At 41.4% G+C, this 13,281-nt stretch overlaps 1 protein-coding gene across 15 annotated transcripts in view; it reads right to left on the minus strand.

The window, feature by feature from the left end:
- Positions 1 to 13,281, minus strand: part of PARD3 (par-3 family cell polarity regulator) — a 629,285-nt gene that overhangs the window by 199,079 nt on the left and 416,925 nt on the right. For 13 of the 15 annotated variants that reach the window (XM_036842192.1, XM_036842191.1, XM_036842188.1 and 10 more), the window contains one exon: positions 7,199 to 7,430. In XM_036842192.1, the coding sequence (XP_036698087.1) occupies positions 7,199 to 7,430 (232 nt within the window). Of the gene's footprint in view, positions 1 to 2,499; positions 2,631 to 7,196; positions 7,431 to 13,281 lie in introns of those variants that run through there. The other 2 variants (XM_036842194.1, XM_036842193.1) reach the window with 2 other exon arrangements.

Consider the following 13,281-nt stretch of genomic DNA (forward strand, 5'->3'; position numbering starts at 1 on the left):
AATGGAGGCAGCATATAGAAATTGATCCCAGGGCTTGCCAAAGGAGAAAGGAGGAAATGGGAAAATGAGGGAGTACTTGGAAGGGGAGGTAGAGTAAGACAGACTTTTCTCTAAGATGGAGGGTAGGACAGAGCAGATGATCCAGGAGGGAAGGGCCAGCATCAGGGTGCAGGAGAGAGAAGAAAGAATTGCTGCAGCAACGTCCCGGCCTAAGTAAGAAAGGATCAGACCGCTTTGGGGGACTGGCCTGAGCTTAATGCATGGGTGGCTCATCCGCCCTAAAAAGAAAAAAAAATGTAAGCAGAAAGGTTAACAGGAGACCATAGGTTATTTCACTATGATAGGAAATCTAACCCAGTTTTAGTCTCTTGTTTCTAAATTGGCCATTATTAAACATAGGTCAGAAGAAAACCATCCAACGCTCAATTATGTAAGAGGTCACTCCCCCAGTGAATTCTTTAAAAGACTGTTGGAAAGGATCAAACAGTTACTTTTATATAATACTTTGTGGCTTGACAAAAATCCATTTAGGAATAGCATGTACTTGATCCACGATATTTAATGTAAAAGATAGAGAGTCTCTAATGGTAACAAATAACATTCAGAAAGAATATTGCCAATCTATGCTGTGGTAAATGTCATTAGCCAAGCTTGTCTTCTGGTGCAGTTTTCAACAGTGTGTGGTATTTATTTACACTGTGTTAGTAAGGAGTGAATAGTCACTAGCCTTCAATTTTCACATCAACTGCAGAAAAAAGATGCCATTTTCTACACAGTCTGGTACTGAAATTGACTTAGCATCTCAGAACTGTCAAAAAATTTCTTTTACGAAAAGGTTTGCTTTACAGAGACTATAAAGTAGGTGTCATCCTTGACACTGGCATTCTGTATTCAGGCCGCGGGTCTCTGGAAAAGCAGCGTTAAAGAACGTCAGAGAAGGTCTTAGCAAGGCCCGGCCGTCACGCTCGGCGCCCCTTGGCTCCCTCTGCAGTCAGTTTCCACACTGGAGATGTCAGAGGCTCTTTGCTGCAGCTAGAAGAATCCTCGCCAAGGATGCTATCAGCTGCCCTAGGACTCATCTTTGCTAAGAGGTCGGTCCGGCCCTTACTTTCCTCTGTTAAAAACGGGAACCTGTTTCCTTTCAAATTAAAAGAAGCATATACTAAGTATCGGATTTACAAATTCAGAACTTATTCCAAGGAAACCTCCCAATAGGTGTACTTATATACAGGACCGGTTCTCTGTCCAGGTGACAAACAAGAAAACAAATCAAAGTATGCAAAACCGCTCTCTTCCAGCTCCTTCTTTCTCATGACAAAGTACTGCTCTTGTGTTTCATTAGGTAGGCCTAATTTTTCTCCACATTTATTTTAACTGCGTCCCCTGAATCACCAGCAGGCTGCACTGGATGTCATTCAATTCTGCCAACGAGAAACCGGTCACATTAATCCACAGGGCAATTGGGCCCGAGGCAAAAATCCACACGTCCTGGTATTTCTGACGTGAGCAAATTGACATTGTTCTGTGTGCTTCCGTCCGGCAGCATCGGAGGGTTCGCTCAGCCGGGGAGGGCGCGAGGGTAGGGCTGCCAACTGCTACCAGGTCAGAGCGGAGGTGAATCCTTCTCACAGGCTCCCATCCCAGTACCGTAATACCACTTATGACATGGTTTTCCTCTTCATCATCACATTTCTCTTTGAGCGGCATGCAATTCTACCATTCTCAGGAAATAGAGCTAACTCTACAGTTTCTCTGAAATCCCAGGGGGCCACGAAGCATGAAGGGGTTGTGGATGAAGGCTTTGCTCTAAAGGAAGGATGGTCTGAGATCCACCTGCACGAGCTTTCACACCTGTGATGACAACACCTGGCAGCTCTTTCCAGAAACGTTTTTATAAAAGAGTGTGCGCTCTCACTCCCTGGGGTCCCAGCAACCTCAGGATCATTATTTGCCAACGTCTCTCTACTTTTTCACCCTGGAAGAACTTGTTGGTTCAGCCATCCCTGAGCAAAGATATCTATTTTCTCAGCCCCCCCACCCCAGTTTTTTGTCTAAACAGTGTAACCCATCAAGGGAAGAACCTTTGCCAAAAAGTCCTTTTCACACTGGCCCATTGGTCCATCGATGGACGGGTGACTATCCCAAACCACACACCTCATCGCCCACAGACTGTTCCCCTACCTGCCTGTGTCCCCAGCTGCCATGTCGCACAACAAAACCAACCCGGTACATTGCGCACTCTCAAAGCACCCATCCTCACGCCCGATGGGTGTGGGCGGGTGAGTTCTGAATACACCAGCAGTGAGAACTCTGGTTTTCCACTAGGAAAACGGGCCAAGAAAAGAGAGGAAAAAACACTTCTCTGCCTTGTCAAGCAGTAAACCCCCAAGCTTGACATCAAGAACAGAAAGTCCCAAAGCGATTATCGTGGGTGTTACGAAACCATCAAAACTGCTGATGTCGTAAACAAAATCTGTCAACAGCCACTAAGAATTCATTGAAAGTAAATTTATTGTTTGTTTAAAAAAACAAAAACAAAAACAAAAAACAGAACTGTGCAATATGTGCTTCTCAAGACATTTGGACTCTCGTTTGTTGCTCATCTCTTCTCGGGCTTCAGTTTGGCCAGGCTAAACGAGAAACACGGTACAGACACACGGTTAGTGAGCACAGGTAAGGGAGGCAACCGAGACGCGTGTTTGTTATTTTCTCAAAAGCCTACAAGGTGCCAAACTAGGACATCGAGTTTTAAAATCTGATCGTGTTCACTGCGTTCTGAAGACGATTATATTGTAAAAAGGGAAAGACAGCCGTATATCTGATTTCAACCAAACAAGCTTTCAAACTAAATTATCCTTTTCCTCGTACAGAACTGAATAAAACCATGCTGTAGGGACCCAGGGAATCATTTTCAATGTAACTGGAGGATTCAGTTTTAACGGTAACAGTGCAACATGGCTTTTGCTTTAGTGGTCCAGGGGGCGACAGGCCCTCAGCCATCATGTGTCACAGCACCACACAAAGCACCTGAGGCGTGAGTGGGGTCACGTCCAGGAACCTTCCGTTACAGATGGGAGGCAATTCCATGACATTCAAAAGAAAATGATTCTAATTTTTCAGGCAAAGTACCATCGAATTACACTTATTCAAGGGCTGAAAAAAAGGGGAATACATAATTTTAAATGCTTACTATCTGAGAATATTGTCCTAAATAAGAGAGTTTATTATCTTATTGATTATTTCATTTTGGAGACTCACACAAAAACACGCTGCTTAACAATGCTATTGCCTTCCTTTAAAAACGGATGCATTTCAAACATTAAACAACAGATCTCTCTCCTTCTAAAGCACGGACTCAGTTCCCTCTTTGGTGACAATTTCATACAATTGCAGAATTCTCAGAAACATTTTATAGTATTAAATTTGAATAGCCATGCATCCAAGAATCAGACATATACAAAGGCTCCACATTTCAGACCCTCATGCTGCCCTGCACTTTTCACACAGAAAGATCACATCAACAAAGTCAAGTTTACCTTTTTAGTAGAGAAACTCAGCCTTCTCAGATCCAAAGCCATTTTAATTAAGGCAATGGGAGCGCCTTAGGGGCAAAAGAAGATGTAGTACATACAAGGAGAAATCCATACAAACACGGGACACTTTACATTTGTCATTTGATTCCTTGTAGATTTAAATTTGTGATTTAAAACTGTCATTAAGGCAGCTTTTGCACTTCATATACTTCATAATTTATAAACAGAGGAGTGATTCATGTGACTCCCAACATTCTTTCCTAGAGCTGTTTATCAATAATTAAATTGTTTTGGTGACTACCATTCAATGCATGAAGTAGATAACCATGTCGTCTGTATAGACCAACAAATAAAAACACCGACTCAAGGTACCGTGGTTTCCTCTGGTACAGTTTTTGAGATACGGTACATCTATGTGGCCCTCATCAAATGTAAACAAAATCACAGACAACTTACAGGGGTGGGAATAGAGTGTGTGTGTTTTGGGGTCAAGGGGAGGGAGATGGTGGGGAGCAGAGCCTGCGAGCCTGTTTTTTGAAGGAAACCATATTATTATTCCCTCAAAAGACTAAAGGGAAAAAGCTCACATGCCTCAAAAGCTAAACTCCCAACATCTAATGCCCCTTACCCTTACCTTCTTCTTTCCGTTATAACTGAACCAAAAAACAGAAACAAATCAAAACAACACCCCCCAACACACACACACACACACACACACACACACACACCCCTGCTTTGTACTTCGGGCCTAAGTTGGGAAGCTATACTTGAATCTTCTTACAAAGTGCTCTAAGAAATTATATGCACATACACGTTTTGATTAAGGTATTTTAAAGCAACACTGCTAAGGGAATCACATCCTATTCTCCTCAAAAGAACAAAGAGGAAGGAAGAGACTAATTTTTAAATCTTACTATATTCCCCCTCTGTTAATTAAAAAAAAAAAAAAGGAAACATAAAAGAATCAACCTGCAAGTCTATTAGTCTCAAATAATTAGATCCAGTAGGTATGGAAGGTAGTAAAAAAGGTTTTGAAAAGTCTAACAATGCTTTAAGAGTCTTCTCAAATACTAAGGACGTTTCATAATGCTGTGAAGGAGTTAGAGGCAATAGACAACCAAACAAAAAGCTTCTGTTAGTCTAATAAAGGATTCTCAACTTCTTTTCAAGGAGGAATATTCAGCAAGCTTCAACCATTTCCCAAAGGGAAACCAGAGAGAAGACGGCCACGTTCAAGGCAACTAGACAAGATACTGCAACCTGTTAGGATATCTTTGCATTCTCCATGTGGTGGTATGTGGCCCTCCTGGAAGAAAAAGCCCTGTTTTGTGGAATTCATACACTTCCTGGGGTATAAGTACCCCCCAACACGGCTGATTTTAAGCTACCAGCGTGTGGTATCAGCACCGTGCCAATACAGTGGGCGTAAATAACCTCAAAAGCAGAGATCATAGTGAAATGTAATAAAATAATCAGGAAGTGATGAGTTTTGAGTTATTAATTACCTTTGATTTTTATAGAACTTATCTAATTTTTAATAATGGCTGGGTTTAACAATCAATTGGCAAAATTTCTAAAAATTGAACAATTGACCCTCACAAGCCAGCACGGGCTGACTCCAGCAAATTGGTCCCAGAAAAGTGTGGACACCCATGATTTTCTCAGTAGCCATTCTTAAACACTGGGACACTGTGAGCTCAGTTTTTAGAAAATACCTTCAGCCCCTGCACTTAAACACAGAAGTTGATTTTTAAGAATACTCAGGCCTTTGAAGTTACAAATGGGTCAACTTCTTCATCAGAAAGCTGGCTTTCACTACGGGTTAGAGGTATAATCTATAGAATTTGATCTAGAGAAAACATCATACAGTGTTTTACAGAACTTTTAGTAAAAACGGGGCTGGGTTGGGTTGCATTCAGGGTCCCTTTGAAACAATATATACATTTCCCCATGGTCCCCACACTCACCACTCCTCTGGCCCCAAAAAGAAAACTCTACCATAAAGCCTCTCTTACTCTGGAGTCCCAAGCTACAGAAAAAATAATGTATAATTAAAATAATGTATAATTTCTAAAATAATTATAAACAATCTAGAAGTTTGCTTACTTTTTTATTCAATGAGAAGAACAGAGCACTGAATCCATCAGATAAATGTTGGCCAATGAAGGAAACCTACAAGCCATTAGCCTTCGGGAAGACTTCCCTGGGGAGGGGAGGAGGGGGGCACCTGGAAGTGAGGCTGGGCTCCAGGCGGGATGTGTATATCCTAGGGGAGGTTTCCTCTTACTTCATATTCTCTGATTTAAAGAAAACAGGGGTGCAAATTCCCTCAATGTTAATTGATAGACAACAGCCTTATTTCTGTGTATTATGTAGGTGCCTGATTACGAGCTGTCAGTTTGCATATATAGAGTGAGAAGCCCTCTGCCTAACACAGAAACTGAAATAAAGTGGCAGTTAGCGCAATTCCATCCGTAAGTGTTCCTGGACACGGAATATAATGATGAAAGATGATCTGACTGCAAATGCATCCAGGAGGAGCGGTATATAAACAAGAAAAACTCTGGTGTGAAAGGATGCAGATCCCAGTGTTCTGAAGCACTGAAGATGGAAATGCGACCGTATTTAAATTAAAGCTGATATTGCCAATGGGCCGGGCTCTGTGTGATCTGCGTCTGTAGTTTACTTATTCCATGCACTTGACTTAGCCAGACATCCACAGGACACATCTGGTATGTGTGTAGCCTGCAGGCTGGGCCTGAGTCCTCGACTTCATGGCCTTGACTTATCTATAACTCCCTGAGTTATTGAGGTCAACCTCAGGACCATAAATCAGGAAATTCTATGAAAATAAAAACACTTGTTCACATTTTGCAATTAAAAAAAAGCTAAAAGGAAGGGATTCATAATGCAGGATAACTACTTTTTGAAGAGTCAAGGGGCTAGGCCATCTGTTTTCAATTTTAAACCATCATCTTGATATGTTTAGGGGTTTAATTTATGGAACAATCAAGCAATCTTTATATTTAACATTAAATACCTGAATATTATAAATCACCTCCGATGAACGTTTATGGGAGAGTTTCAGAGCAACTTCTGAACGACTTGTCACTTTTATTGTGCAGCCATGATTTGTAAAAAAATGATATGCTAAGTAATCCTAGAGTATAATTTAGGGGTACAAAAACAACTGTCAGGAAACAGCCAGAGACTGCATTTAATGAAATCTTTACCGACTGAAGTAATAAGTAGTACATTAATCAACACAGCTTAATTGAAGCTCTATTTGTAACATTTTTTCTTATTAGACTTGTTATTAATGAACCTTTATATGCTACCACTAACTTGGGCTTGATGCTCAACTTCAACAATGAACAATTGTTCACACGCACAAAAGAACAAACACGGCTGTGAGGGCCCTTTGTCTCTGGCCCTCCTTCCTCTCCACAGTTATTTACATGGTTGGCAAGATAGCATCTTTCAGGCTCTTTAAAAGGGTCTGAAATAGTTCAAGTGCAATCCTTAAGAAAGTAAAAACACAGCAGCAAAGCCTGGGAACTAGAGAAGAATCTCCACTGACCTCAAAGACAAGGTCGTCAAAGCTGTGCTTGCACTGGCCTGGCACTCACACGGGGGGCCGGCTGGCCCTGGCTGGCAGCACCTACCTGAACATGTCTCCCAGGCCCCTCAGCTTCCCCTTCTTGGCTTTCATCTTCTCCTTCTCCTTGTCTCTGTCTTTCTTCTTCTCTTTCCCCGTTTTCTCCTTCCTCCGATCGGTCTTCTCGCCTCTCTCTTGGTTTCCATTCATCTGTCTCTCCAGAGAGTGGGAAGGCTGGTCGCTGGCTGTGGAGACAGACTCTCTCCCTGATCTTGAACTTTCTTCCGTGTCTTCTTCCACTTGGAAGGAAACAAACACACAAAAAACATAAGGAACACAGGGAGCCAAAGGGACAAAAATAAGGAGGCTGAAGTCGTGTGAGGGTTTTCTTTCCTACGTTTCCAACTAGGCCTGCAAGGCTGTTTAATTCTGAGTAGAATTAGAATGAACGCGTGATGTGGATGGTTACGATGCACATGTGTACTCCTGCGTGAAGATGATGGGCCAACAGTAAGAGAGTAACGGTAATAGTAATAGTAACAGTAATCTGGCTCCCGGGCCGCATGGATTCCCTCGCGTTGATATAGAGCCTGTACTGCTGGGGGGATAAGCAAGCCCTCATCACACAGCCAACCCCAAGGGTCCTGTGTACCACACTGGCGAAATGAAGACAAGCAGCCCCTTGCCAAGAGCTTCCTTTGCTCTTGGGTAAGGATGATGTAGCTCCACCCCGGCCCCTGATTAATTTGTTCAACTGCACCACTCCCTAGTAAGCACTCCAATGTCAGCACAGGACTCCTTTCCTCAGCCTCCCAAATATGTATGACCCTTTGTGATTTCTGCATAGAGAAGACTGGATCTTCACAGCCTAACTTTTCCTTATATTGTCATTAAAAGGCCAACATCATAAGCCAACGCTCCTATATGTTCTAATCCAAAATAATTTTGCATGTCGGTCGACACAATGGCAGGTGAACAGAGGTGGATGGAGACACAAAGGCATAAATCCACAGCCTCACACTCCTTTGAACTTTGCAGATAAAAGCTCTGCTTAGTGATAACGATATTCCATCCTTTGAGGCAACACTTAGTAAGCATATGGTCCAAGTGCATACCCCCAACTTTTTGCATTTGAAAGAATGACAAGTAACTAGAGTAGGTTTCTACCTACAAAAGAACTTTAGGAATTTCTATATTAACAAGCAATAGATGCACACATCAACAGCCATTCTCATAAATCTTTTTCCAGATTAGCTGCCTAAGCTGTTCTTCCAAATATATTGATAATAAGAATTATTGGGGTTCCAGATTACCCCTTGAAATCTGAGGTCATTTTCCCCCTGCATCAACAAATAAAGTATGAATCAGTGTTTTTCCACTTCTAACAGAGAAATATATAAGACAGTTAGAAATCTTTCACAAAGAACTGACCTCTAGATCAAATTAATATATCTTCAAAAGAAATTCAGTCTTGCCTCTCCACCAGCACTTGAGTTAGCAATACACAAAATCAAGAGTATAATAAGACCAGTTAAAACAATCCTAGTATCAATTTATTTACAAAACAGAAACAGACTCACAGACTTGGAAAGCAAACTTATGGTTACCAAGGGGGAAAGGCAGGGGGAGGGATAAATCAGGCATTTTGGATTAACATACACACACTACTATATATAAAACAGATAATCAGGGCTTCCCTGGTGGTGCAGTGGTTAAGAATTTGCCTGCCAATGTAAGGGACACAGGTTCGAGCCCTGGCCCGGGAACATCCCACATGCGTGGAGCAACTAAGCCCGTGCACCACAACTACTGAGCCTGAGCTCTAGAGCCTGTGAGCCACAACTACTGAGCCTGTGCTCTAGAGCCCGCGAGCCAAAACTGCTGAGCCCAAGAGCCACAACTACTGAAGCCCGCTCACCTAGAGCCCGTGCTCCACAACAAGAGAAGCCAGCACAATGAGAAGCCCGTGCACCGCAACGAAGAGTAGCCCCCGTTTGCCGCAACTAGAGAAAGCCCACACGCAGCAACGAAGACCCAACACAGCCAAAAATAAATAAATAAATAAATAAATAAATAAATAAATAAATAAATAAATAAATTTATAAAATGAAATAAAAATAAAACAGATAATCAACAGGGAACACGGAACTCTGCTCAATGCTCTGTAATAGCCTATATGGGAAAAGAATCTAAAAAAGAACGGATATATGTATATGTATAACTGAATCAATTTGCCATACACCTGAAACTAACACAACATTGTAAATCAACTATACTCTAATGTAAAATAAAAATTAAATTAAAAAAACAATCTTAGTATCTTAGTGTTCTGCTATTAAACCCTCACAGATCGTAAAAGATACTATCAAATGATGTCACAACCATAACCAAGTAATTCAGTTTTTTAAAAAGTGCCAATTATTTAACGTAATAACAGAAAAAGTGTAGAATTCTTTTGTTTTCACATTTGATTAAAAACATGAGCCAACATATATCCCATCCCAGTAGGGATGAGCCAACATATTTCCCATCCCAGCAGGTCAGGCCCTGGGTACAGCCAAAGAGTAAAAATACCACTGTGTCTAAATCCGGAAGGTACTTTGGAGGTCATTTAGACCAACTTCTTCCATTTCTTGCTGAGGAAGCAGAGATGTGGGGCCAGCACACCACCAGTGTGGGGCTCTCTCTACCATTATATTCGGGTACAATTGTACCTCAGCCAGACCTTCATGCATTTCTTTGATCAACTCTGTGAATGCTCAATTCCACGCTTCATACAGCATGGATGTTGGTCATCTATCATCCAGTCACTCCACGGTCTGCCCAGAAGATCATTCCAGCAGCCAGCACTGCATCTCAAGAAACCCACTGTCAGTCCTGTAGTCATTCAGCACCGTGACTTGAAGCTGCTACTGAGGAAATCATTCCAGAAGCTCGATCAACTGTGCACAGGGACTCGAGGACCGGCTCCCAACCACAGAGGTGAGCAGAAAGGCTGGCCTCCCTCTGCACTGGGGTATCTTAACTGGAAGCCACTCTCCTCTTGCAAGAGACGAGGCAGCTTTTTAAAAAGTTGCTTCTTTTCCTCTCTGTCAGTTCATATGGAAAAGGAATTGTGCAGGTTTGTTAAAGAAAGCCAGTTACAGTTTTCAGATGGGCATTGCTAGTGAAAATCCATAGCCTTACAAATAAATGCTGAGTTAAGGCTGTCATTTTTGTGCTGCACAGAGAGCAGGGAAAGACTCCCGGCCCGGGTGGCTTGCTGTGTAGCCTCTTCAAGGGGCGTTCCCCAAGAAAATGTAAATATAGCTTATGCAGGGTTGGAGCATCTTGTCTGAAAACACCCTTGAACTTGGCTGTGCTCTAACTGATGGTAAACCATGGCTTCCACATTATGGGAAATGGGTGTGGCCTCAACTTTGAGGTAATGGACCAAATCAGGATAAAACAGTTCTCAAAAGTTCCCGGGAACTACAAAACCTAGGTGTGTCTATTGGTACACTCAAGTTAGATAAATGGATGCTGGTGATTATTCTAAAAGTCTCGCAGACAAAACTCCTTTTACCTATCCGTCCATAGCGCTCTGTACAAACTTTTATTATTGCACTTCTCATATGATACGATCACAGGTCCGTTTCCCATTCCCTAAACTTCTAAAATGGGGACTGCTGAGCGGCCAGCGGCTGCCCGTAAATGGCTGTTTACCTGGAAGACTACTGGTGAGCCTGACTCGTGACTTTATCCCAACCAGACAAACTTTTATCCAACCTCTGTGTATCACCATCCTCTAGCTTCAGAACAATGTCTACGCCCCTCTAATGAAGCCTGACAACACACGCCACACCCCGGTAACAGTAACCCCAGGAAGGCCACTGTGCTTGGTTAAGCTCTCATCAGTTTCTGGTAGAGTTTTATGCTATTATTGTTTGTGCTCTACGTATCATCCAGTGGCTTGCCTGGCCCCCTACAATGTCTGAAACTATAAACAAAAAAACCGAGCTCAATACATGTAAAAGACTTCGTCTTCCACAGGGACCATTATCATAAATCATGAATGGAAAGATCAGTAGCGATTCTGCTAGTTTTCTGCCTAATAGTTTTGGGAGAAGCACATGGGACATATGTCTGCTCTTGGCTCCGTCACAGAATAAAGGCAGCGCCTTCACAACGAACTATATGCTGAAGCCACATTTGTTGCCAATTCCTTTCATATTCACAATAATTTCCTGGTGTATGTAATACAACTTATTTTCTAAACTGGGTGAAACAGAGAAAATTAGTATTAAGTCATTTATTAACTTCAGGTTTTGTAACCTCATTTTATAAAATCAAAACTCTTCGCTCAGTTTCCTGCCCCGAGCAAGTGGACTGTTTTACAATCATACTTGCACATTTGAGAGTTCTTTATGCTTATTCTGAACATTCTGATTTAGATAATACACTATCACAGAAACTCTTCTGGGGGTGTACTGATGCAACTAATCCCTTTGAATGCCAACTAATTAAAAATATTTAGCAATATGTGCCTTCATACGCATAAACATAAGATGTTCTTTTAGAGTATTACATTGTGTACGCTTCAAACGCTAAAATTATTTGATAGAGAAAAATAAGAATCTCACTTTACCCCATCCCTATGCAGAATTACTGTGGTTTTTAAAAACTTCAGTAAATTGGTTACACGTGCTTAATTTTTTTTTAAAAATGTACATATTCAAGGTCACTGATAGTCAGATTTTGTTTTCAGTTTTAAAACCAGTCTTTGTACATTTAATACTAGCTTTATAATAAGGTACATAAAATATTTTTATTCTCTTAAACTACAAAAGATATTCAGATAAACAATTTTTCAAGTAAGAAAAGTACTGGTAATATATCACCGTAAATGGCTTGATCTATTGCGTTCATACAATAAATTACAATGCACGGACTAATCATAAACCTATATTTAGGTAATTGACTATTTTAAATGCTATATAAATTTTACATTTTTTCTCTTTAATTTTGCTCTTTGCAGATTGTTTGCTTTCCTTCTGCAGATAGTCTGCACAAAGAAAGATGATTACCTCCTTCCAAACAAATGGAAATTTCTATTTTTGACTAACATTTCTGCTCTATGCACTGCACTGCCAGCTACTTTCCCATGTGATTACCTATAAAGACAGATACTTTCAAGTTTCTCTTTTTAAAGAAGGTATAATGTGAAGCTGCTTATTTTTCTTTCAGGCAGCACATTCTATAATTAAGACATACCTAATTACCATGTTTTCAACAGATGCAAATACAGCTCAATTAAAATTCTAGTCCATGCGACAAATTCAGCTACTCAGTTCTGCAAGATATCACGTTAGGACTGGGTCACCAAGAAGTTTGGAAAAGACTGAGCACATACATGGTAATGATTATGGAGAAAATGACCTTAGGCGTCAATTGAACCTCAAAGTTCTGTAGCTTCTGCCATAAAAAAACACTTTGATCTGGTCATCACACACATTTCATTGTCAACAGTTGACTCTAAGCCACATGGTCTTTTTTTTCCATTGAGAAGCAATACTACTGTTGGGACTGTAATGATCTCCATTGCTTGCTTATCCCAAATCCATTTCTCCATTTCTTCTTCCTAATGAACTCTGTGTTCAGGAATGCAACCCAGCTTCAAGGGGTGAATTCATTACTAAATTTACACCAACCTATGGGTCCCTGCCCCTGTTGATTTATTAGTCCAATGTTATTAGTCCAAGAATGGCCCCATCACCCCGAATGGACATATTCCATGCGTGGGGAAACGGCTCACTCCCTTCAGTTGGATGTGATCAGGAAAGCACGAGGCCCCTGAACCCTGCAGTTACCCTCTGGATAAGCTGACTTGTGGACAGCGTGGCAGAAGGGTCAGAAGGATGGCGGGGCTTTGATAACACCGTTAGGCTGTGGAATCAGTAATCCTGGAAGCTACCCAACTCTAGAACCCGTTATGTAGGACAATGTATTTCCTCATGGTTTGAGCTGGTCTGAGCTGGGTTTTCTACTACATGCAGCTGAAAGCATCCTAATAGGTACATTATATAAATCAAACTTTAAAGCAGCTGTGGAATATCCACAGTACTATTTATCACAAGTGTAAGATTTAGCAGTTAATGCCACTCTAGGCAG

This window comes from Balaenoptera musculus, chromosome 2 (genome assembly GCF_009873245.2).
Source record: "Balaenoptera musculus isolate JJ_BM4_2016_0621 chromosome 2, mBalMus1.pri.v3, whole genome shotgun sequence".
In the NCBI taxonomy this organism is placed as follows: domain Eukaryota; kingdom Metazoa; phylum Chordata; class Mammalia; order Artiodactyla; family Balaenopteridae; genus Balaenoptera; species Balaenoptera musculus.